The 25,485-nt window shown below is 52.3% G+C and overlaps 1 protein-coding gene across 2 annotated transcripts in view; it reads left to right on the forward strand.

The window, feature by feature from the left end:
• Positions 1-270: 270 nt before the first annotated feature.
• ACER3 (alkaline ceramidase 3) overlaps positions 271-25,485 on the forward strand; it is a 31,567-nt gene continuing 6,352 nt past the window's right edge. The window contains exons 1-8 of one of the 2 annotated variants that reach the window (XM_076074401.1): positions 271-698; positions 13,184-13,294; positions 15,412-15,464; positions 17,277-17,329; positions 19,191-19,272; positions 21,463-21,498; positions 23,180-23,238; positions 23,851-23,952. In XM_076074401.1, coding sequence (XP_075930516.1) covers positions 596-698; positions 13,184-13,294; positions 15,412-15,464; positions 17,277-17,329; positions 19,191-19,272; positions 21,463-21,498; positions 23,180-23,238; positions 23,851-23,952 — 599 coding nt within the window. In that variant the 5' untranslated portion in view covers positions 271-595. The remainder of the gene's footprint in view (positions 699-13,183; positions 13,295-15,411; positions 15,465-17,276; positions 17,330-19,190; positions 19,273-21,462; positions 21,499-23,179; positions 23,239-23,850; positions 23,953-25,485) is intronic. The other variant, XM_032971868.2, reaches the window with a different exon arrangement.

A 25,485-nucleotide genomic window follows, 5' to 3' on the forward strand; every position in this document is an offset into this window, starting at 1 on the left:
ACCTATTAAGGCCAGCACGGCACACGCGATGGGGGTGGGTGGCCAGCACCACGCCCGGCCGCCTTTGTCTCCCTATTGCCGATGTTTACATACCGCACCAGGTTACTCGTTTAAGGTCGAGTCGACCTAGGGGAGGCCCAGGAATGGATCAGATTATTCGTCACCGAATCATCTGGCCGTACGCGGAAATTTAACTCGGGTTGCCGGTCCGTACCGCAGTGCGCTAACCACTGCACCACCGCTCCCCCCCCCCCCTCCACACACACGCAGCACACTTGAACACAGTCTCACACGCACGCACGCGTGCGCTCTCTCTTACACCCCCCTCTCTCCCTCGCGCGCGTGCACACTCTTATCATGCACGCACACTCTCTCCCACCAGCACACATCACTCTCGCCCCCTCCCTCTCCTCTCTCATTCATTCATTCACTCGCGCACCGCGCACCACACGAAGCAGCCAGCAGCTGTAGCCCATTGCCAACTGCATTTTCCTTGCGCGCGTGTGTGTGTGTGTGTCTCCTCTCTCTGTCTGCATGTGCCTCCTTGCGTTATCATCCTCCATACACACGCAGCGCTTGTTGACTGCACTTCGCTATGGCTCCCGTGGACAGCACGCGCGGCTACTGGGGACCGCCCACCGCAACTCTTGACTGGTGCGAAGAGAATTACGTGGTCAGCGTGTACGTTGCAGAATTCTGTGAGTACTGAACCAACACTCGCTCGCACACTCGCTCGCACACCCGTCCATCCGCATGGACCCACCAGCCGCGTGCGCTCACTGGCATGACTTGTAGTCACAGTGCCGTACAATGATGATCGCCTGTGTGTGATGATCACCTGTGTATGGCGATCACCTGTGTGTGAATATCACCTGTGTATGAATATCGCCTGTGTGTGATGATCACCTGTGTGTGATGATCGCCTGTGTGTGATGATCACCTGTGTGTGGTGATCACCTGTGTATGAATATCACCTGTGTATGGCGATCGCCTGTGTATAGCGATCGCCTGTGTGTGATAATCACCTGTGTGTGATAATCACCTGTGTGTGATGATCGCCTGTGTATAGCGATCGCCTGTGTGTGATTATCACCTGTGTGTGGCGATCACCTGTGTGTGAATATCGCCTGTGTATGGCGATCACCTGTGTGTGAATATCACCTTGGTGTGATGATCGCCTGTGTGATGATCACCTGTGTATGGCGATCACCTGTGTGTGATGATCACCTGTGTGTGGCGATCACCTGTGCATGAATATCACCTGTGTGTGGCGATCACCTGTGCATGAATATCACCTGTGTGGCGATCACCTGTGTGTGATGATCGCCTGTGTGATGATCACCTGTGTGTGGCGATCACCTGTGTGTGATGATCGCCTGTGTGATGATCACCTGTGTGTGGCGATCACCTGTGCATGAATATCACCTGTGTGTGGCGATCACCTGTGTGTGATGATCGCCTGTGTATGGCGATCACCTGTGTGTGATGATCACCTGTGTGTGATGATCGCCTGTGTGTGGCGATCACCTGTGTATGGCGATCACCTGTGTATGGCGATCACCTGTGTATAAATATCACCTGTGTATAAATATCATCTGTGTATAAATATCACCTGTGTATAAATATCACCTGTGTGTGGCGATCGCCTGTGTGTGGCGATGTGATGTGGTCGGAGCGGTGGGTCAATGGTTGGCGCAACGGGTTCTGAGCTCGGCGTTTCCACCCGAGTTCGATTCCCGGCCACGGCTAACATCAGTGGCGAGTGATGTCTGAACCACCCCCACCTCTGGAACCTCCATTCACCAACCCGCGCGGACCAGCGTGGTGAACTATGGTAAAACACCCCCATGATCAACAATACGGCGTGGATGGAGGACGTCGTCCACCAGCGGATTGGCAAAGGGCCTTTGCATGGTTCACTGTTGTACATTTCCATTGTGCCAGACTGTATCCTAACACACCTAATGCACACTTGGAACGCACGACTATACCAAAATAGCATGCGAGATATTGCACGAGGTATGACGGGTGCATTGGGAATCTACGGATGAAATGCACCTTACTAATATTAATTATTATTCTTCTAAGCTGTAAGAGGAAGGGGCCATGAGGTGGAGTCTTTTGCATTCAGCTGTCACGGAAGCATGTGGGAGTTTATCTCTCTCCGGACGCAACCCTCCAACAAACCAATTCATCAACTTGGCGAAACATCGCACGCCGCTCGCATTGGTGACAACAACAAAAAGAGTCTCGAGAATCAGTGAGGATTTCCCGAGTGAACCTGGAGCATTATCATTACCTGCAGGTGTGTGCTTGTACACTGTGTGCACACGTGAGTGTGTGTGCTTGTGTTACAAGCTGGCACTTGGACAATGTCGAGTCAGGGTTGTGTGCGTCCTGTGCTTGACTCAGAGAACAGGGTGACGCACACACATGTGCTCCTCCTACCTGTGTTGTTCGTCACCCGAGTTCGATTCGCAGCCACGGCTACAATCGGTGTCGAGTGATACCTGAAGCGGTCCTGGGCTCCAACCCCTTTACCAACCTGCACCGACCGGCATGGTGAAGTATGGTCAAAACAACCATCGTGACCAACACTGGATGAAGGCCTTCATCAGTACGGGACTGACAGAGAACTCTAAATTATTAAACTGTAGTTACTTAATGCCTTGGCATTGCTCTATGACTGCAACTGTGATACTCGTGAGGGTGTCTGAACGCAGTGCCACCACAGTCTGCCGGGGTTCAGCTCGCGCGCTGTGGCTGAGTTCCATGCAAAACGCGGCATTCATTTCCGAGTAAACATTTGCGCAATAAAAAAAACTCAGCACCTTTCACCACAATACACTCAAGCCGAGTAGAACGTTGTCTCCATGCTCAATGTGAGCAATGCTTGTACGTGCACACACACACACATTTATCATTTCCCTCTGCAGCCCTACACGACCTTGGTGGAAATTCTACATTCCTATGGCTGTGGGCAGTCTTGTCCGTATAAGATGATTACTGCTGGGCCACCTTCCACACAAAGTGGTGCTCGTTTTATTGAACGCACCTCGCAAACAAAGGGCGATGGGTTCAGTCAACCCTGCTGGGATATGAAACCCTTCACCTTCAGGTGGAGGTCACTTGCTCGACCCACCGCGCTACGCGAACCGCGTTATTTTAATTTCCTTGAACAGGCATGGCGCAATAAAACCAATTACCGGTGATGAATTACATTTCACGCACGAGCCAAATTATAGGAGCCGGGTGAAATCTTTTCGCTCAGCGCCGCACCACCGACAGTAAAAACCAAACTCGCGAGATTTCCCTACGCATTTGTCAGAGGCCAAACGATAATTCAATGTAATTCAATGTAATTCCAGTCGTTCCCAATCCACCCATGGATGATGGACTCCCCGTGCCACGTCCGTTTGTTGTCCTTCCCCCGCATCTCCGATTAGCGCGGTCGGCTACGTACGGTGCGAAAGAAGTTCAACATCCATCGTGTTGGGGTTTTTGGTGATTGGTCCCCATGACACTCGCCATTGATATTAGCCGTGGCTGGGAATCAAACTCGGGTGGGTGGGTTCATAAATAAACTAAATACCAAGAATATTAGTTTCAATGAAATCTGCACCGAGAGATATGAATGCTAAAGATTGTGTCAATCTTTCAAACTAACTGAGAACAAATAACTCAAAGTGACTCAGACTTGATTCTACCTATCCCTAGAGCAGGCTGATCATTATCCACAACTAATTATCTACCCAGGAAAACTGCACTGAGTCAGCCTCAAGCCTCATTTTCAGGAGGATCCTGCGTGGATTATGTGGCCAATTGCATTATTGAGTATATGTGTGTGCATGTGTGTTTTCAAATCTTGACGTCCTCCAGAAAGTACCATGGATATGAGATCAAACCTGCAGGTAATTATGCTAATGCTCTGTGTTTATTCAGAAAATCCTCAGTGATTCTCAAGAATCTTTATCACAGAAGGGTCCAGCCTTGTGATGTTTGGACAAGTTAATGGATGAGTTTGTGGCTTGTTGGAGGGTACATACGAAGACGAGCGATTAACACGTACAGTCGGATGCTGGATGTAATCTCCGGTCAAACTTCGGATAAGAACAAACAAAGAATCCAGGTTGTGCTTGCTTTTCAACATGGATTCACTTTGCTATTAAACTTATTTGACTGGCATAATTTTCCTACGTGCCATCTCGATTTGATTGGCTGTGTCATGGGGTGGAAAGCGATACTGAAATAATTGACATGCCCACAGAGTCTATCCCAGAGGAGCCTGATTATAAATGAAAGTCTTCCACTCTATAGGTCGGCAGTCAGCAGCAGAGGCCTGGCTAGACATTGTGGGCCCCCCAGTGCAAGGTGCCACCCTTTCACTGCCCCCTTCCCCCCTACCTGACCTGGTCCTACTGGACACCTGTGAAAAAGCCCGATGTAGCTCATTGGATTTCTCCTCCAGGATAAATGCAGATTCTGATGCAAAACTCCTGGGGTGCTAGCACCACTCCCAGCAAACACGAGCCCATCGGCCGCGACCGCTTGATTTTGCGTCTCGTATAAATGCCAAATGTGCTCATTGTATGGACAATAACGGCAAGGAAAACGACGCAGTTGCTCGAGTTAAACATTGACAGACATTTCCAACTGTGAGGTTTCTCTCCAAGGTCATTGTTTTCCACGTCTCAGGTACAACTCAAGAGACGTGGACTGACTCCTATAATTTAGATTATACACAAACACATTCTTGGCCTTAACAACCCCTAGTTTTTGCACCTTAAATGCCACACTCTGTGACAGCTAATGTTTATTATAAACAGTTAGTTTGCACTGTGGCGTGCACTACTTTTAAACAAGCCATTAATTTGGTGGCACTTTGAAATCAAACCACTGCTGGGCGTAGGTGTCCCTACGCGGGTGTCTCCACGTAGGTGTCCCCACGTGGGTGTCTCCACGCAGGCGTACCCACGCGGGTGTCCCCACGAGGATCTCCACGTTGGTGTCCCTACGCGGGTGTCCCCACGCACGCGGGTGTCTCCACGCGGGTGTCCCCACGCGGGTGTCCCCACGCGGGTGTCCCCACGCACGCGGGTGTCTCCACGCGGGTGTCCCCACGCGGGTGTCTCCACGCGGGTGTCCCCACGTGGGTGTCCCCACGTGGGTGTCTCCACGCGGGTGTCCCCACGCGGGTGTCCCCACGCGGGTGTCCCCACGCGGGTGTCCCCACGCACGCGGGTGTCTCCACGCGGGTGTCCCCACGCGGGTGTCTCCACGTAGGTGTCCCCACGTGGGTGTCCCCACGTGGGTGTCTCCACGCGGGTGTCCCCACGCGGGTGTCCCCACGCGGGTGTCCCCACGCGGGTGTCCCCACGAGGATCTCCACCTCTTCCAGGGACTTATTTCTCAGTCGGCCCAAGTCTATCAACACTGAACAGCAGCAGCAGCAGCATCCTGCAGTAATAACTCCACACAGTACCGGTACCAGACCTCGGTACAAATCGATACCTGCCACCTGAACACAGACGCAGATCGCTGGGTCGTCTGGGTCTAACCTGGACTGGTGGCAACCCGATCCAACACACCGGATCAGTTCCACCATACTTCGCCACTCTGGTCGGGTGTGGGGTTTAATTTCAACCAATAAACGTCTGACCCAAATCCCACACAGACACATCTGAGGCGGTACTAATGTAGGTTGCACGGTGTGTGTCCGTCGTACTTTAGGAGGCGCGCGCGTGTAGCCCCAAACGTATCAACCCGTTAATTAATTGTGCAATTATTTGCGGAATTAATGCGCTATTTAGAGCAAGTGTTAATTCGTCGGATTAGCCAAAACAACTAGCGTGGATTAAAAATAAACGGATTAAAATGTGTAGCGAGAGTCAATTTCCACCCAACGGTAATCATAGTCTGTGAGCTGGGGGGGGGTTTCTCTCCGACTGTTATCGTTGTTGTCATTTGGTTCCTGTGCAAACGTCGGCAGCTCCAGAGGCCACCCGAATATTCGCGTGCGCAGTGTGGACCGTGTTGGGCAAGGCAACGATGCGTCGGATCGTCGATTCACGTCGAGTTTGACGCTAACGACGATGCACGCGCGGGAGATTTTGAACGGAACTACATCTCCAAATTGTCACTCCTCGGTGAGTGTGAGGAGGGCCCAGATCGTACCCATGACGAATGTTAGTGGCCTCCAAAAGCAGGCACTAAGCATCCCAAAGCATCCTGTGGAAACCCTGGGCCCCTGTCATATGAACGTGGTATTTACACTCTTTTCTTGGTCGTAGGAAATATGAATGAGGGTTGACCTTCCACAACAATGTGCGCCGAGGATTAATGCTGTCGTAAATACGCCTCTGTGCCGTCAACAGGCAAAAACACCGTCATCGGCGGTTATGCTTAATCCACTGCTGGATGAACGCCCGCCAAAGCCGGCTCGCATCTCTCACGATCCGGCGATGTAATAAAACTAAATATTCTTTTTTTTTAATCGAGGCAACGCGCGGGCCCGCTACATCACGTTGTGACGCACGTACACACACCGTGAACACCAACTCGACCAACTCAACCGGTTAAAAATGAAATATTTATTTTAACGCTCCTTCTGTATTCGCAGTGGTGCCGAAGTATATATATAAAAAAAAAACAAGCAAACCAAAAACCTCAGCACATTCATAAACAACAACAGTGATGGCCGTAGAAATGAAGTCAATCGGAGGTGACATTTTTGGCGATGATTTCCTCCGCAGCCAGAGGTGACCTCTCTCTGTGGTGCTGTGAGCAAGGCAACCCGTCTAGCAGGTGGACACGCTGCTGACTACCGCCACGCTCGTTCGGGAGACGCTCTGACTTTGTAAGCGTTTACAAGCGATTAGATTCTTGGGACTCTTGAGTCGACTGACTAACAGAAACTTGTAATTGCCTCTTTTTTGTGGTTGATGACTCGGACAACTTTAACGTTTGGTGGCTACCCCGACATCCGCCCTGCCGAAGGTGGGAAAACCCTGATAAGCCACGGTACAGTAATGATTACAGTACAGACTGGCTCCACTCAGCGCGACCCCGCAGAACACTCTTTGTCCTGGAGAAGAAATAAAAATTACGGGGGGAAAATGAAGAAAATCAAATACAGTCATCAAATTAATCAGCCCAACTCGGATAATGCCAAAACAACTTAACACGGTGCAGGTGAAACAGCTGATTATCTCTTGATCACGAACCCGATCCAACGGAATCCCTTTACACAAGCCGGAGACGCCCCGCTGAGATACATTACGCCTTAATGAAGGGAAATCTCATCCAGTAGTCATGGAAGTCTGTTTGAGGCTCAGGTTTATTGTATTCCACGGGATCCTAAGAAGCCTGAATGACATTTTGGCCCAGATAGCCTGTGGGTGACCTCCTTTATCTTATTTATTTGCTTGTGTTGAAACCACTCACACCCAGAATGCCGTGTGGCTCATTGAATGTGTAAAAATATACATATACTTTTAAATATATATATCGGGTTTTTTTACGTTGGAGGGAACAGATACGAGTAGGAGGCATAGTCTGCTAATTTATTTGGTTTAAATGATAATTTTACTGACCTAACGACACACGTTCGTATTGGCATAGCTCTGCGATGGGATTCTTTCGGATGCACTGGCCGCGCACCTTGGTTCGAGCCCTGGTGCTGGCGGCCAGCCAATGTGTGCACGTACCTTGGACTTCTCTTGCAACGTACGTAGCCTGCCGTGCTAATCGCAGGTGCGCGATGCACACAGCGTGCCCCCTTGGGTATTTACCACAATATAACGCATTGTTACTATCATATCAGCCCCAATTTAAAATCTTGGTATTTTGTGACCTTCTACCCGTTCCCTTGAGAGGTTTTTTTGTTGATTTGCCTCTGCCAAGCTGCGACAAAATCAATGCCCCACGTAAGCTCGTGTTTTTGTGAACGCACCCGAGAAAGTGCCCCGAACTAAACTATTTCTGCGCTTTCTCCTTCGCCACATCCCGGGCTGAGCCAGGGTGAATTGTACCATACAGTAGACACACAAATGATGAAACGGCGCTGCCGGCTTCCCTGTGGCCTTTAAGCCAGAAAAACCGGTCCTGTTGTGCTGGAAACGTCCCCGCTTCAACAACCTTGCACCCACAAGCCACCTCGTCAAGGTTTGAGGAATGTCCGACTCTGTACAGAATCGAGGTTCCGCCTCTTGGGTCCAAATAACCAGGGACACAGATCGTGGGGAAAGAAGTAAATCTCACAGCACCACCAGAAGAGGGGAGATCTGCACGCGTTGCCATGGGGGTGTATTGTTTGTACGCAACTGACAACAACTGACAACGTGTTTCGGGAACTCGCATTTTTCCGAGGAGAGCAGCTGTCTTAAAACGAGGGCAGTCCCTGGGAAAACGAGGAGAGGTGGCAACACTAGTGCAGACCTGGTCACGTGCCTGGCTATTGAAATCTGGGTCACATTTCACAAGTGCATTGTCATAATAGCAGTAAGTAATTAGGGGAGTAACAATTCAATGCCCTGCTAAGTGAACGCAGCGTCAATTAGAGCCGCGTGCCTTCGAGGTCAGAGCGCTGGGCCCAGCACAGCTGAGAGAACCTGGGTTCGAATCCACGTTTCAGCAGCCAGTAATTTAAGCGGGATCTCGAGGGCATTGAAGTTGAGTGGGCTCAGCTGAGTCACCGATAAAAGCATACCCCCCCCCCCCCCCCCATCAAATGACATTTGGTTCTTTGGACCTTAGTTTGGATAAATTCCAGTTATGAGAATTGTAAAATATCGGTTTGACTGTTACGTGACGAACATTCATTTCCGTATAGACGGGTGAGTGGGAAAGCGCTGCCACTTCTTGTGTGGACCAGAGGTCACTTGAAGGGGGGGGGGGGGTCTCAGAGGCGGTATCGTGGTGTCAACTTCCGCGGGACGTTCTCGAACACCGAGGACTGCACTGCGCGACCACACCGCAGTGAATGTAGCGCCTCTAGTGGCTGCAGGGGTCTCAGGAACCCATTAAATACATTACGAATCTAAAACACTGTCATCGATTCTCACGTGCACGCTTCGATAAGTGCACCGTGAGCTTAAAGATCAATATTCATGAATAAATGCATCGTTGTAGCCGGAGGGCTTTACTAAGTCTCTTTACCCCGCATCGCGATAACGGCCTGCTTACATTTAAAGGCGCGTTGTGCACGTGGCAGGAAAGTGGAGCACTCAAGAGAATTGCAAACAAAAACACCATGCATGTGAGAGGCAATCGTGGTCAAGGGTCCACACGGATGGATTTAAGAATCAATTCGATTTTCACGAAATGTGTGTCGTGAGCCGTGGCCGTGAACCACTCCGCATCGCGGCTCTGAGTCGCCAGCGTCTCAGAGAGACAACCGTGGCTCCAGCACCTTGCCAGCAAACTGGGATTCGTCTGTGACGAAGGGGGCGATAATGCTCGTGTTTTATTTATGTGTGTACGTCTTTATACATGTGTGTACGTCTTTATCCCAATTGACTAAATTTGCTGTGTCATTTTCAAATGCGACAAATTGGACCCCCCACGCCGACACACAACGTCCTCTTCTCTTTGGGGAGTCTTGAACGTCCACTGCCAAGCGGATTGTGCGTGGCGTAATTGCAGTGATTACCGTTATCAGGGCCGGATTAAGGTTCTTGTAGGCCCTAGGGCCTAGGCACTTCTGTGTCGTCGGCCTTGAGTGATACACTTCCCATCAGTTGGTGCTGCTGCTGCTGTCCCGTGTCACGAGTGCCGCCGCTGTCACTGCGTTTGTGTCACTCGGCACTTCATCCAGCCGCTGGACAGCTGTCGTTACTGGCACGTTCATTATTTAGCCTGTGCCCGAATTCGATGGGAGCGCGCGCACTGTGTGCCGCAGATAAGCAGATTTCATTTGAAATTATTATTTTTAAAAAACAAGGTAAGCCTAAAAATATTAAAAGCGAAAATGTCTTCAACTATTTTTTTTACGATGCTTACATTTTTTTTATCATACAAAACAAAACTCTAAAGAATAACTCGTAGGCCCTTTAGTTTTCGTATCCTATTAGATAATACGGCCCTGACTGCTGTGCGTAATAACCAGGGGGGACGGGTAGCTGCTGGATTCGAACCGCGAACCTCTGCAACGAGCGGCGACCCCCGCCCACCGCTGGGCCACATCACAGCTCGAGCAGAGGGCCCCTGATGACGAGCCGGTGACGCCTGCGCGCGGCCACGCGCTCCGCAAACTCGCCACGCACTCGGCGTCTGCACAACCAAACAGCTCTCGAGCCAACGTAGACGAACGCAATCAATCGGTATCCTCCACCGCATTGCGGACAGAGTAAGGTGACGTCTGAACAACACGGGCGTTTCTGTTTTCCTGCGGCCAAGTTGCGCAACAGATCGTTAAGGTGCCGACTCCCGCATAACGAGCAGGGAGGAGAGGCACGTGACGTTGCGGTAGAGATTACGTGCCCTGGGGGAATGTGACATTTTTCATTGTCGCTTTACGTAACCGAGCGGGAGCCCGTTGAGATTCATTATCTTTGTGTCTCGGGCGAAGTGGGCCAGGTAATTTCGTTACGTAAGGCCGCTGTGCCAACGTTGCCGAATTTATAAAGCAGCCAGACAGGCAGTCTCTCCGTGCTCAAATTGGCGATGCGCAGCAAACCCAATTCCGCTGATGGTAAAAATGTCACATCACGACCCTGGCCGGAACCAGTCTCCCGACAGGTACCTCATTTGATCAGCCCCGAAGTGATGAAAATATCCCCGGAGTCGATTCCCAACCGGGAATTGAACCGACGCATTTGGGGTTTTGAGCCGAGCGCTTTACCGCAGCATCACCGGGCCCGATTCGATATTGCCGTGGGGTTTTGTTTTTTAAAGTAAAAATGTGATTTGGGGCCGAGACTGGTGCACGATAGCCTGCCGACACTTGCGAATGGTTAAATCGCGATGATTACATCACTCTGCGGTTGACATTACTAATTAGTGACCGTATCCGGAATCGAACTTTTCGTCTCCATGATAAAATGTTCTGTGGCAAGGGACACAAATCACCCAGCCAGTCAATCACCCAAACACGCAGCCACCCAATGATTAACTACCCAACCACACAACCACATAATCACCTCGTCACACATCCACCCAGTCACAAAACCACCCAGCCACACAACCACCTAGCCACACAACCACCCAGCCACACAACCAACCAGCCACACAACCAACCAGCCACACAACCACCCAGCCACACAGCTACCCAGCCACACAACCACTCAGCCACACAGCTACCCAGCCACACAATCACCCAGCCACATAATCACCCCGTCACACATCCACCTAGTCACAAAACCACCCAGCCACACAACCACCCAGCCGCACCGCTACCCAGGCATACAACCACCTAGCCACACAACCACCCAGCCACACAACCACCTAGCCACACAACCACCCAACCACACAGCTACCCAGGCATACAACCGCCTAGCTACACAACCACAAAGCCACCCAGCCACACAACCGCCCAGCAACGGAGCCACACGGCCACTCTCAACTTTACGGTGGAAAGATCGATGCCTTTTATGTGGGGCTGTGCGTAACGACCGTGACTGCGAGAGTGTCTCGAGCGAGCCGACGGTCCTGCAAGGCGTTGTTGCACAGACAGCACCAGCGGCAATGCACACGCACACAAAGTTTGGGATGCTCATCACTGGCAACCATAAAACAGGACGATAAAGATGGTAATCGAGATATGTATGATGCTATCATTGGGGTGTAGTCATATCGGTAATGAGCGAACGTTATTAGCGTACATAGAAACTGTACAGCGATTTAAAATATTTTATTCTCAGACGCATGTATGGTGAGCGCACGAATCGATTGTTAGCGACTAATTAATTCAGTGCCCCTTGCAAAATGTATCGCAATCACCACCACCACCACCATCATCATCATCCGATCAGACTGCAGGCCCGTCCGTGTAATTCGCGCGTGTTATTTTTTCGGTGGGCTAATTTACCAGCGAATGCGTGCGATGTGTAAACACGCGCACAGGACGGCCCCGGAGGATGGCTGTGAGTGGTACGAACCCGGTCACGGTGCGAGCAACCTGTTTTATTTTTAGTTCGCATCACTCGAAGCGCCTAAACGTGTACACACGGTGGTTACACGCCAGCATTGGGGCGCACTCGAGGGCAGGGTTGGTGGAGCGCGCGAAGAGGGAGACACGGTGTGAGCGAGAGACCCACCAGGAAGTCGGTTGGCGGCAGGATGAATGGTATATGCTAGCAATAGTGGATCAAACTCGTTTCTTTCCACAGACAAAGGTCCCCGTATAGCCTTGACAGAATGTAGGGGCAAGTGCTGTTAGCGAGCACCTATGAAAGCCGGAACGGTACACGAGGGGGTGGGTGGCCAGCACCACGCCCGGCCACCTTTGTCTCCCCAGTGGTAATGTTTTTACACAACACACCAGGTACTCATTTGAGGTTGAGTCGATCTAGGGGAGGCCCAGGACCGGTTTAGATAATCGTCACCGGTGTTGGCCGTGAGCGGGAATCAAACCCAGGTCGCTGGGTTCATAGCGCAGCGTAGCGCTAACCGCTACCCACAGACACACGCACACACACACAACAGGTTGGCCAAACGTCCCACGGCAGGGTCCTCCTGAACAGGAAGCCATGAGACTCAGTGGCACCTTCCCTGTTAAACCTGCTCAACAGAGAACGAGAAAGACCCATTGCCTAAAACGTCGCCCATGGTATGTATTTCCTTTTCAAGGCAGCGTTATTCACGAGCGTGTTGAGTTTAAGACGACGACTACTATTATTATTACTTGTGCTTTTTGCACCACTGCCAACGCAGCAGCAGCAGCAGCATCACCAAATCACGTCGCGATTGATTCAGCACGCCCGCTGTTCGTGCGACTCAAGCGCATTGTCGCAACGCGCGACCGCGACAGATGGTGGCAGCTTCGGTTGGCGTTCATCCAGCAGCGGATCGATCGCGGCTGGCGGCGGCGGCGGCGGCGACCCCTCTTCGACATCGTCGCCGTGCCGCTGCACATTTCCCCGCGAGCGTTCCGGTTCCCCCGATGGCCGAACGGGTCGTGCCGCCCCTCTCTCTCCGTCTCTCTCCCTGTGCGATGTTGACCCCGTGACCCCGTCACCGCCCGCAGGGAACACGGTGAGCAACGTGGTGATGATCGTTCCGCCGCTCTACGGGGCACTGCACACGCTGCGCTCCGGTCTCGAGAGGCGATACATCGCCGCCTTCCTCGGCCTGGCCGGTAACTCTCTCGTCCACTCATCCTCTCACTCTCGCGCTCTCTCGGTATCACGTCAATCCACTGCTGCACTGGGGGGGGGGGGGGGGGGGGGGCCGCTCCCCTTGCCCCGCGGCTCGTGGAGGTTTTCGTTGAGCGCGACTCCGACTAGCGTGGTTGGCTACGTACGGCGCGAAAGAAGTTCGGCATGCGTGCGCGCGTGCGTGCCGTCCTTCTTCCGGGGATGCTGCCGCGACCGCGACATTTGGCGCACGGCGCTGTCCGTCCGCAGGTCGCCGCCTTCATTTGATCCCCCGGCAAGGCGACCGCAGCAGGGAGGGCGTGAGCTTCCTGGACGCTCTGCGTCGACCCAGCGGTGTGGATAGCTATGGGATGGATCGCGTCTCATCGGGGGGTGAAGTGTGGGGCACTCCCACCTCTTCCAAGTTGTGCGGACACCTTCAAAGATGTCTGGGCGGCGTGAAAGAGTAGGCCAAATACCCCCGATGCGAGACAGCGAGGGGCTCTCTAGACCCCCCTCTAGTGGAGGACCTTCCGCCAGCAGTGGCGTGAGCGAGCAGTTGCAGGGTTACATTTTATACTTCACCACGCTGGTCAACGTGGGGTGGTGAAGGCAGGGAGCATAGGCATGAGAGAGCAGTACAGTCCAACAGTGGGTTTCTCTGCACCGTCCTCTGCTGACAACGTTGCCCCGCAGAAGCCCGCAGCACCTGTGCGTGATGGCCGTCCATCCAAACGCTGTCCAGGCTCAAAATCCCTGCTTAGCTTTTTGAGATCTCACCAGATCGGGCGCATTTGGGGCGATGTGGTCATGTGCGACCCCCTCTCACGGGATTCATCATTGGCCGGCGCCCGTGAGAGATCCCCGCATCCCAGACCTGGGTTCGGGTGGTCCCGCTGACAGGGAAGTTCATCAATGGCTGCGCCAAAGTCTCACCACTGTCAAGCTGTTCAGGTTGGATGTGGGGCGTCAGTCGTCCACGGTCAAAGCTGGGTTCTGAAGTGCAGTGCATGTCGTGATGGCTTCAGCCTGGTGTGAGTCACGAATGACTCCACACACACACACACAAAGTGCGACCACTGGCGTAGCAATGTCGACCTTCTCTGTGGCTTGTAATGGCTCAGCCCGCCCTGGAAGGCATCGTTATGGAAATGAGCAGGATAATTTAAAGTTTTGTCATTTTAATGTTCGCTGCGGCGTAATTACACACGTGCACGGCCAGCGCGTGGGTTTGGGGACAGACTGACGCACTGGCCACGTGCGGACGTGGTCAATGAGCAGTCGTTTGGTGACTTTGGTTTTTGCTGCGGGTCGCCGAGCACGCAAACAAAGAACACCGTCGAAGTTGTACTCGACACCAGTGGGTGTGCTTCTCGAAGTGCGTGAGGTTGTAAGCGCCTTCAGAAGATAATAATAGTAACGATTAAAACGAATGTAGCGCCCTTAAACACCCCAAGAGACGGTGGCAGAGGGGGTTCCTCACTGGAGTAGAATGAGAAGGTCTGCAACCTGCAGTGTCGTGGCTCGCCACAGTGTTGTGGTTGTCCACAGTGTTGTGGTTGTCCACGGTGTTGTGGTTGTCCACGGTGTTGTGGTTGTCCACGGTGTTGTGGTTGTCCACGGTGTTGTGGTTGTCCACGGTGTGGTGGCACGACTCAGTGTGATGGCCGAATGCAGTGTTGTGGCCGATCTCAGCGTGGTGGCTGGTACACAGCGTGGTGGCTGGTACACAGCGTGGTGGCCGGTACACAGCGTGGTGGCCGGTACACAGCGTGGTGGCCGGTACACAGCGTGGTGGATGGTACACAGCGTGGTGGCCGATACACAGCGTGGTGGATGGTACACAGCGTGGTGGCCGGTACACAGCGTGGTGGCTAGCCGCAGCATGGGTGGGACCAATGGAGTTACCGTATAATGATTCTCACAAACACATGGACTCGCGCGATTGAGAGTGGATTATTCACCTTGCGCGGGTCAGACACACGACCGTCGGCACACGGCAGAGCGGAGGAGAGAGGCTGATGCCGTGGGAGCTGTGAGACGCCGGGGGGAGACTCGCGCGTGCACGCGGCATTACAACCACCGTCCCTCTCTCCATCCCTCCCTCTCTTCTCCTTAGTTGTTGGCATCGGGTCCTGGTGGTTTCACATGACTCTCCTCTACCACATGCAGGTGAGTCAAGTGTCTCGTTGTTTTATGTTCACTTGCCCCGGGGGACAGCCTCACTGTTGGGGTCGCGGGAGCTTTTCGGGAGGGCTCCTGATAACTATTCGCAGTTGGTGGCTACAGCACCGCTGTGCCGTTTCCCTAGCCGAGCAACTTGCGGTGTCAATTTTTCCCAAATTCGGGCAAATTCAGACGGCGATGCCGGCACACAAACAAACTGCGGCCCACAACGTCGCTGGGTCTTGGGCGGGCATTTTAACGGCTAATCCCGCACCGTGGCATTAACCAGGGTGGCACCCGTGCCCCGAACCGCAAACCCCAGCGACGAGCGAGCGTGACGAGCCACCGCCAGACGGGCACGTGGCGTCGCGCGCATCCTGCGAGGCAGCGCGCAGCGTTGCGCGGCCGTCTTTCTCAGCTCATTGGATTCCTCCAGGATCATGAAATATTTTTTATTCAGAACGAGTCGCGTGTGCCGGCGTCACGGTCAACATTTGCCAAATTTGAAAGATTGCACTCGCAAGTTGCTCAATTTGTGATCGCCACACCGCCTGCTGTGAAACTTACTGCAGGCTTCGTGAAACACAGTAGGGCCCTTCCGTCGTGATAGCCTTGCCACTATTAGAACAGCGCGAATACCAATTAACATTGGTCTGGAAAGCCAATAATGCCGTGCGATTAAAACACGTCATTATTTATATGTCGAGCCATGTGGGATGGTGATGGCACACGATGAATCTGTGTGGTCGTCTTTAATGCCAGGCTCACAAACCCTGAGCTGGCGTCAGTCACAACCGTGAACGTGGATTTTTTTTTGTCCCCACGTATTAATTTTTATTTCGAACAAACACTGCTGGAAATTGTAATTATATCCAGACCCTGGCTTTGCTCGTAACTTAATCATCAGCAGGGCGATCGGTAAACGGCAGCAAATGGGTTTCTGGGCCACCTTTGTGGGTTTTTGTTGTTGTTGAGTATTTTGTCTCTGTATGTGTGTGTTGTTGTCTCCATCTGTGAATACTGCCGCTTCTCCTAACAATATTTCACAAACCTCACCGCCCAAATATCCCTTGACCATTCATCAAATCGCGGAGGGGGTAAATGGACGGGCATCTTGGAAATAAGGTCAGAGATATAAAGATATTACAGAGTTCTAAAGAGTTATAAAGAGATTACAGAGTTCTAAAGAATTATAAAGGGTTTATAAAGACTTCTAAAGAGTCATAAAGAGATATAAAGAGTTATAAAGAGATATAAAGAGTTATAAAGAGATAGTTATAAAGAGTTATCAAGAGATATAAAAAGTTATAAAGATATATAAAGAGATATTATGGAGTTATAAAGAGTTATAAAGGGTTTATAAAGAGCGACTTTCCTTGATATATATAAATAGTGGCTCCTCTATGTAAAGGACAGGGGATCGTCTTTTTGTGATGAACTTGTCTGACCAGAGTTTCCATACCGTGACCCAGCACACAAGTCATCTGATTTACAAGTAAAATGTTGTACAGTTACGCAATCATCGTTATGAAACGATATTTAATTTCGGCTTCCACAATGCATTTTTTTCCCCGCGTATTATTTTAAAGTCAGCCCACTGGACACTTTGGTCCGATACGTGAATAGACTAACATAGGTTCCATACGCAACGTAAATCCCACAGACTAACGTGGGACCCATAAATCTCAAACATCGATGAATACCGAACCCCATTAAACCATCATCACCCCGTCGATGTATCCACACTCGCATCCACTCACCCATTCAGTTCGCTCGTGTGCACGCGTCGACCACCAAACTTTGCAATTCCTCTTCCAGCTGCTGGACGAGTTGCCGATGATCTACAGCTGCTGCGTCTTCGTCTACTGCCTGTGAGTGCCAGCGCGAACCTCCCCCCCCCGCCACGAGAATTGCAACTCGTCTCACCTTACAATCGTGGATGTTGCGCCTTCGCTGAGACGCTTCACGAAGAGTTGGCAGCGGTGCGCATGGATGTGACGATGGAGGTGGATTAAGTAGACAGAGAGGAAGCGAATGGGGGGCGGGGAGAAATCTTTGATGCGTGAATTCGGTGAAAGCGAAATTGATTACGGTGAATGATTGAAGGGATGGTGAATGAGTGAAAGCCGTATAATGAGAATGTGGAGAGGGAGAAGTAACGGTGGCGGATATGAGGGGGAGATTAAGGGGGTCGTGGGGCGAGCTAGGGAACAAGAAAGTGAGCTTTGAGTGCGCAGCGGAAGCCAGCGGATGAAGGTGACCGCTTAATGTGGAGGGGGAAGTTTGTTCCAGTGAAGGGGGGCGAGAAGAGAGAAAGCAGAAGCGTGGATTGACACAGAGACAGAGAGACACAGAGAGAGAGAGAGACACAGAGACACGGGGATAGAGAGACACAGACAGAGATACACAGATAGACACGGGGATAGAGAGACACAGAGACAGAGATACATGGGGATAGAGAGACACAGAGACAGAGAGACACGGGGATAGAGAGACACAGAGAGACACGGGGATAGAGAGACACAGAGACAGAGAGACATGGGGATAGAGAGACACAGAGACAGAGACACAGAGACAGAGAGACACAAAGACAGAGAGACACGGGGATAGAGAGACACAGAGATAGAGAGACACAGAGATAGAGAGACACAGAGACACAGAGACAGAGAGACAGAGAGATACAGAGACAGAGAGACACAGAGACAGAGAGACACAGAGACAGAGAGACACAGAGACAGAGAGACAGAGACACGGAGACTGACAGAGTATTGTCCACTTCCACACGTTAACTGCATACCAAATGGGTAAAGAGGGCACCGATCAGTCCGTGCGAAGCCAACAAATGGTTTTCCTACGGAATCACCGTCCCCCATCATGGCAAAGTGGAATTTTGCAGAGGTTTAGAGGCCGTAAACAGACTTAAAATCTGCTTTTAAACAGAGACTGACGTTAACTCTTACCATCACTGGAATCGCTCTAATCATGTTTCCCAACCGTAGTTAATTTATGATTGCATTGATCCAGTGAATGGGAATTGTTGCAAATCGTTCGTCATTTTAATTGCAAACACAGCAGTAAGTGCTTCGTGTAAGTAAACTCCCGCATGAAATGCCCAGGGTCTATTCGGAATTAAAATATAAGTGCGACAATTAGATTACGGTCATGTTTAGGGTTCAGCACTTCAGACTCTGACAATCGATCGTGGAGATTGGCTCGAGGAATTTGTAAGAGAGGCTATTAGTATCGATTTGTAAAGCGTCGCTTCATCACGCATTCAAACAATCATGCTGTAGAGGAAAAGTTTGCTTACGCATAGCTCGCGTGAACAAAGGCCGGCCGGGCGTGGTGCTGGCCACCCACCCCCTCGTGTGCCGTGCCGGCCTTCATAGGTGCTCGTGAACAGCACTTGCCCAACAGTCTGTTTAGGCTATACGGGGGATCTTTGGCTTTGTATGCATGTGCGAAGGAGAGGTCACCATTGGTGACGGATAATCCGATCCATTACTGGGCCTCCCCTAGGTCGACTCGGCCTTAAATGAGTAAGCTGGTGCGATATGCAAACATCGCCACTGGGGAGACAAAGGCGGCCGGGCGTGGTGCTGGCCACCCATCTCCCCCCCCCCCCCCCCGTGTGCCGTGCCGACATTCATAGCTGCTACTCGCTAACAGCACTTGCCCCTACAGCCTGTTAACGCAATGCGGGGGTGTGGGGGGTCTTTGTCTTTGTCCCAGCTACGAATGCTTCAAGCCCAAGAACACGCACAACTACCCGCTGGCGGGGCTGCTGTGCGCCTACAGCCTGCTCGTCACGGCGGTGAGAGACAGCAGCAGCTCTGCTGGGCCCTGGCACGCTCCCAGGACCCACGCACATTGATTGGGGAGACCGCCCTTGCCTGAAGCCCCTGAGGCTAAGGCGTTGACGTCGCTCTGGGTTTGTCAAAAAGCAAATAGAAATTATTCGTGGCGAATTAACAGCGCCTGCAGCCCTTCGTCAATCCGGCGGCGGGTGAAAGGCCTCGTCCCCGCGCCGCGTGGGATGTGGCCGCTGTTTGACGTCGGTGGGTGCGGACCGGCGAGGGCGGTGAGCACACGCACGGGAGCATAGAAGTGCAGGGCAACGATTGTGCTGCACTGACCGCTGCTGCCCGCAACGTAGCCACGCAGCAACCTGTGCCTGGTGAACACCGTCTGTGCGCTAGCCAGGCTCAAAGGCTGCTGAGCTTCCAAGGATGTGCGTTGGTAGTGGCCGTACACGGGATTTGGTCCGTACATATTATTAATGTAGATTGTGATGGGATGTTTTTAGCATGAATGGCGCGATATAAAAAGAAAGATTTTATTAATATATAACGTGATTGGGCATGTTCTTAGTGGTTTTAGTCATCCGATAATGCAAGAGTAATATATAAATATTATATATAGATGCCTTGTGATGGAAAGGTTGCATATTGGTCCGCATGCAGCACTTATGAAGCCGATGCCCCTCCCTCAGCCGAGCCGCACTGACCGGCGTGGTGAAGTATGGTCAAGCAACCCCCATTAACCGACATGGCTTGAAGAGGATCTAATCCAGCAGTGGATTGACAATGTGCTCATTTAATCGAAATCCGATGGGCTTTGAAGCTCCTTTTTACGGATGAGAGAGGGGCGATAGTGGCCTTAAACGAGGCAAGGGGATGACAGTATAATAGTATGTTGTTGAATCTATCTGTGTGGAGTTTGGAGTGTTACCTGCAGGGGGTTTCTCTCCCCACCCCGATGTCCACCCAAGTGAGAAACATGACTGGGAATTGACACTTTGCCCTGACACTCCATGAGGCTTTCTTGAGTAATGCCAAATTATCATCATCACCATCGCCATATTCTCTGAATTACAAAGAGGCGCTGGATAACAGCAGTCAACCCAAACTTGTGCTCAGAGGGAGAAACATTTCATGGAGGGACAGGCCGCGGTCCCTTCATTTCAAGCATAAAAAAATTCAATTTCCGTGGTAAATATTAATTAAATTTCAATTAACATTTTAGGACTCTCAAGGTGGGGGAGGGGGGTGAGTAATTGCCCCCCCACAGCCCCCAGCTGAGATCTGCCACTGCTTCTGACCACTGTCAATGCGGTTATACAACGAAGACAAAGATCCACCGTATAGCGTGAACAGACTGTCGGGGAAAGTGCTGTTGGCAGGAACCCATGAAGGCTGGCACAGCACACTAGGAGGTGGATCGCCGCCTTTGTTTCCCCAGTGGCGACGTTTACACATCGCACCAGGTACTCATTTGAGGCTGAGTCGACCTAGGGGTGGCCCAGAACCAATTCAGAAAATCGTCACCGGTGTTGACCATGCAACTCTGGTCACACGCTCACCTACCGCTTTGTAGAAAATGACGCACCCCCAACGTTTGCTTTAAAATACCGGTTAAAAAGGGTGCGTCTTATACTCTAATCCAGAGAATACGGCCTTTGCCAAGCGGACTTCCCCACCAGGAGTTTGACTCTTCGCAACAAACCAGGAGGTGAACTCGCAACAAATCCGGAGGGCGGGGGGCGGGGGGGGCCGGGGCGGCAAGGGGGGACAGGGTGGGCGGCCACACGTCAAACCAGCGCCACCGTCGGCCCCGTGGAAGGGAGCTGATTGACTGAACGACCCCACGACTGGACGGGCGGGCGGACGGAAGCGAGATGTTCCCGCCGTGGATCGAGTGAAATAAAAACCGCACCGCGCGCTCGGCCACCCCCCACCGCCCACGTCGTCAAAGTCTGGGACACGGAGAGCGAGTAGCGAGCAACGCAGAGGACGGCAGAGCTCGCACGGGGCGTCGGCGCTCCGGCGCTCCGACGCCCCGAGCGAGCCGAGTGACCGTGGTCGCATCCCGCCGGGAATCCCCTCGCCCAGTCCCCAGGTGGCTCGCGCCGTCGGTTTGTGTCCCGCGGTTGCTGTCGTTCTGCTGCTGCTGTCGTTCTGCTGCTGCTGTTGTTTTGTTTGCTAACGATTTGTTTTTGACACAGGTCTACCTGTCGTGGAAGGAACCAGTCTTCCACCAGGTACTCGCGTCTACGTGACCCCAAGCGTGTCACGCGTGACATTTTACGGCTCTGTAAAGCCACTGCTGGACGTAGGACTCCTCGCGAACCGTTCCGTCAGGGTGGTCGTGTGACCATACTTCACCACTCTGGTCCGCGCGCATTGGTGAAATGGGGGACCCAGGCCCGGTGTGGACGTCACGCGCCGCTGCTGATGGCCGTGGCCCGGAATCGAACACCCTCAGCCGTCCTTGGTGACCCAACCTTTTCAAAACGACACGTGTAAATGCAAACATGCAGAAGGGCCATAGCCCGAAACGTCTATGGCCCAACGGTGGCTAGGAGATGTTAGCTACCTCGCCTGGTATACAGGAGGTCGTGAGTTCGATCCCGACCCTGACGCCTGCTGCTGCTGTATATGTGGAGTTTCCGTGTCTCTCTCCCAGTGGTCGCGTGGATTTCTCTCCGGGTCCTCCGATTTTTCCCTCCACATTTAGAATCAACGTCACCACGCGTTTAGAGTGTTTGGCTGCTGCTGTAAATGTGCACGTGATGATGATGATGATAAACCACTTCGCTGAGCTATGATTCGTGGCCAGGTCGCTTCTGAAAAAGAGATACACAGCTCAATGTGGCTTGCCTGGTAAAACAAAAAGTTAAATTAGTTGTCGATCTTATATATTCCTCCCCATTTAAGGCGGCGGTTGTCACATTCGACGGCTGTGGCATTCACTCGAGCGCCCTCCTGTGCTCCACGTGGCCCAACGCAGCCGCGCGCGGTCGCACTGCCGAGGGTCACGTGGCGCCCTCTGCCGGCGACGGCCGCGGCCTCCACGCTCCGCCCGGGCTGCAGGAGGAGCAGGGGGAGCAGGAGCAGGGGGAGCAGCAGCAGGAGGAGGAGCGGGGGAGCAGCAGGAGGAGCAGCAGGGGGAGCAGCAGGGGGAGCAGCAGGAGGAGGAGCAGCAGGGGGAGCAGGAGGAGGAGCAGCAGCAGGAGGAGCAGCAGGAGGAGCAGTAGGAGGAGCAGCAGGGGGAGGCCGCCGCCTTCCAGCGCCAGGCCAGGGCAGGGCCATGAGCGGGCACATCGAGGCAGCGAAGCAGACGAACTGAGCAGAGCACGCCCCGATATTAATTGCCCGATATGAGGCCACTCTCGCATCATTTGTTTGGGCCACGTCAAGGGCATTGTAACCAATCATCACTCCGCCACGGGTGGCCCAAATCCTGTTCATTTGTAGTCCATATGCCATCTCGAGAGGCCCCCACCCACCCCACCAATGCGCACCTGGTGAAGTGTGGTCTCAAAAGCCCCCACGGCGTGCGGAGGCCTTCATCCAGCAGTGGAATGACAAAGGGCTGTGTACATTGGTAACACTGTACTATGAGAACTAAGTCAAAGTGAACTCCTGCTCAAATCAGCATGGTGACATTGGTGAGCATCACCTATTAAACAGCCCTGACCCACTGATAGAAATTCCACGTTGCTATGGCAGGTGCAGGTTTATCTACAGGACAACCGCCGTTGCCTTCCGCACAAAGTGGTACATATTTTATCGACCGCAATTTTACATTGGCTTGTGCATTGTATGTATGTTGAACTTCTTTCGCACCGCACGTAGCCAAACGCGCGTTCCAATGCAGCCACAGTGCCTTTTATTGCATTCTGTACGCGATTTCTAAACTGCGCAATGTCACGTTGGCAGGTGATGTACAGCATCCTGGTAGCTGCGGTGGTGTTTCGAGCTGCGTATATCGTCACCTGGTAAGATCATTCGTCAAATAGAACCACCCACAGCATGAAAGCGTAGTCGGGATTTCGTGGACAATGTTATCCATCGTAGAGGTTGTTTTTGGGTTAGATCGTGTAAATATATAAATGTTGTGTCGTGAAACCCGCCACCACCCGGCACAACCAATTAGTAAGGTGTGTCACGTAAACAGAAATGCCAATTCGTTACTAGTACAGCACATCGGTGTGTTGGAGAGTAAACCCACTTCATTTACAATTTGAGTACGACGTTTCGCCAGTAATTACAACCAGCATCATCAGGCGACAACCTCAAAACTGACTGTCACCTGATGATGCTATTTGTAATTACTGGCGAAACGTCGTACTCAAATTGTGAGTCTGTGGGTCTCTACGCGAGTCTGTGAGTCTGTGGGTCTCGCTACGAGTCTATGCGAGTCTGATCGTGACCACGGCGGAGTGACGTTCATCACCAAAGACAAAGATCCCCCGCATAGCCTAAACAGACTGTTGGCGCAAGTGCTGTCAGCGAGCAGCACCCATGAAGGCCGACTTAAATCGCCGCACAGCCCCGGGCTCCATTGACAACTGCCGACGATTGCCCGCCGTCTCGCCCGCTCCTCTCAGGGTCTACCCGCAGCTGCGCCCGCACGCGTACACGTTCGTCGGGGTGTTCCTCGCGGGGTTCGTGCTCTGGAACGTCGACAATATCTTCTGCAGCACCTGGAGGTGAGCGGGCGCGCCACCGTTCGCCAGGGCGGGCCCCAGATTCCCAGCCCGGGGCCACGCACGCACCGGCAGATTCGCCGAGGGAAGCGGAACGACGCCGGCCCCGGATTCCGGGGTTGAATTCTGGACAGCCGCCGGCGATTCTGGTGGGGATTGTAAAGTTCGGCGAGTTGATGACCTTTCGGCCTGCTCACCGATGACGTGACGTTCGGTTTTGCGCTTTACTCGCCCCCAGTCCCAGCTCTGAAAGTGAACTATACGCGCCTCGACGTCACGCGGCGGCTGTCACCGCCAACGGCACGGACGGCGCAGAGGCAACAGTCCGTCTGTTTTTGTATTTGTGTCAAGTCCAGCTAGGGAGCGAAACTATTGGCTTGACTGCCATGGCACAGTCTCAGAGGGGAGTGTGTGAAACCCCATTTTTTGAAGGATAAAAAGGGCATTGGAAGGAATTTTTAGAAGCCATGTGTTCTTCTTCCCTGCACCTCCAGAGATTCGCACGGTTGGCTACGTACGGTGCGAAAGAAGTTCAACACTCGCATAGACTCACACAGAGACCCATAGACTCACACAGAGACCCATAGATTCACACAGAGACCCATAGACTCACACAGAGAGCCATAGACTCACGCAGAGAGCCATAGACTCACGCAGAGAGCCATAGACTCACACAGAGAGCCATAGACTCACGCAGAGACCCATAGACTCACACAGAGACCCATAGACTCACACAGAGACACATGGATTCACAAAGAGACCCATAGACTCACGCAGAGAGCCATAGACTCACACAGAGACCCATAGACTCACACAGAGACACATAGATTCACAAAGAGAGCCATAGACTCACACAGATACCCATAGACTCACACAGAGTGCCATAGACTCACACAGAGTGCCATAGACTCACAGAGAGAGCCATAGACTCACGCAGAGACCCATAGACTAACACAGAGACCCATAGACTCACACAGAGACACATAGATTCACAAAGAGACCCATAGACTCACGCAGAGAGCCATAGACTCACACAGAGACCCATAGACTCACACAGAGACACATAGATTCACAAAGAGACCCATAGACTCACACAGAGACACAGACTCACAAAGAGACCTATAGACTCACGCAGATACCCATAGACTCACAAAGAGAGCCATAGACTCACAAAGAGAGCCATAGACTCACAAAGAGACCTATAGTTTGTTGTCCTTCCCCCGCACATCCCGAGATTAGCACAGTTGGCTACGTACGGTGCGAAAGAAGTTCAACGTACATGTGCGAAAAATAATTTCGACCTGCAAAATTGTTCTCCGACACGCAGCGAACTTCCCTAACGGACTCTTTGTATCGTGACGCAAGACCGATGGCGCAAATCGAATAAACTAACCGTGGGGGGGGGGGGAAGAATTGTCGCACAATTTGAACGAAAAATAATAACGAGATAATAACAATTAAAGGATGTCAGTGGAGTGTGGTGGCGGTGGAGTGTGGTGGCGGTGGAGTGTGGTGGCGGTGATATCGGTGGAGTGT

Source organism: Petromyzon marinus, chromosome 47, assembly GCF_048934315.1.
Source record: "Petromyzon marinus isolate PM22_M1 ecotype Great Lakes invasive population chromosome 47, UKy_Petmar_22M1.pri1.0, whole genome shotgun sequence".
Taxonomy (NCBI): domain Eukaryota; kingdom Metazoa; phylum Chordata; class Hyperoartia; order Petromyzontiformes; family Petromyzontidae; genus Petromyzon; species Petromyzon marinus.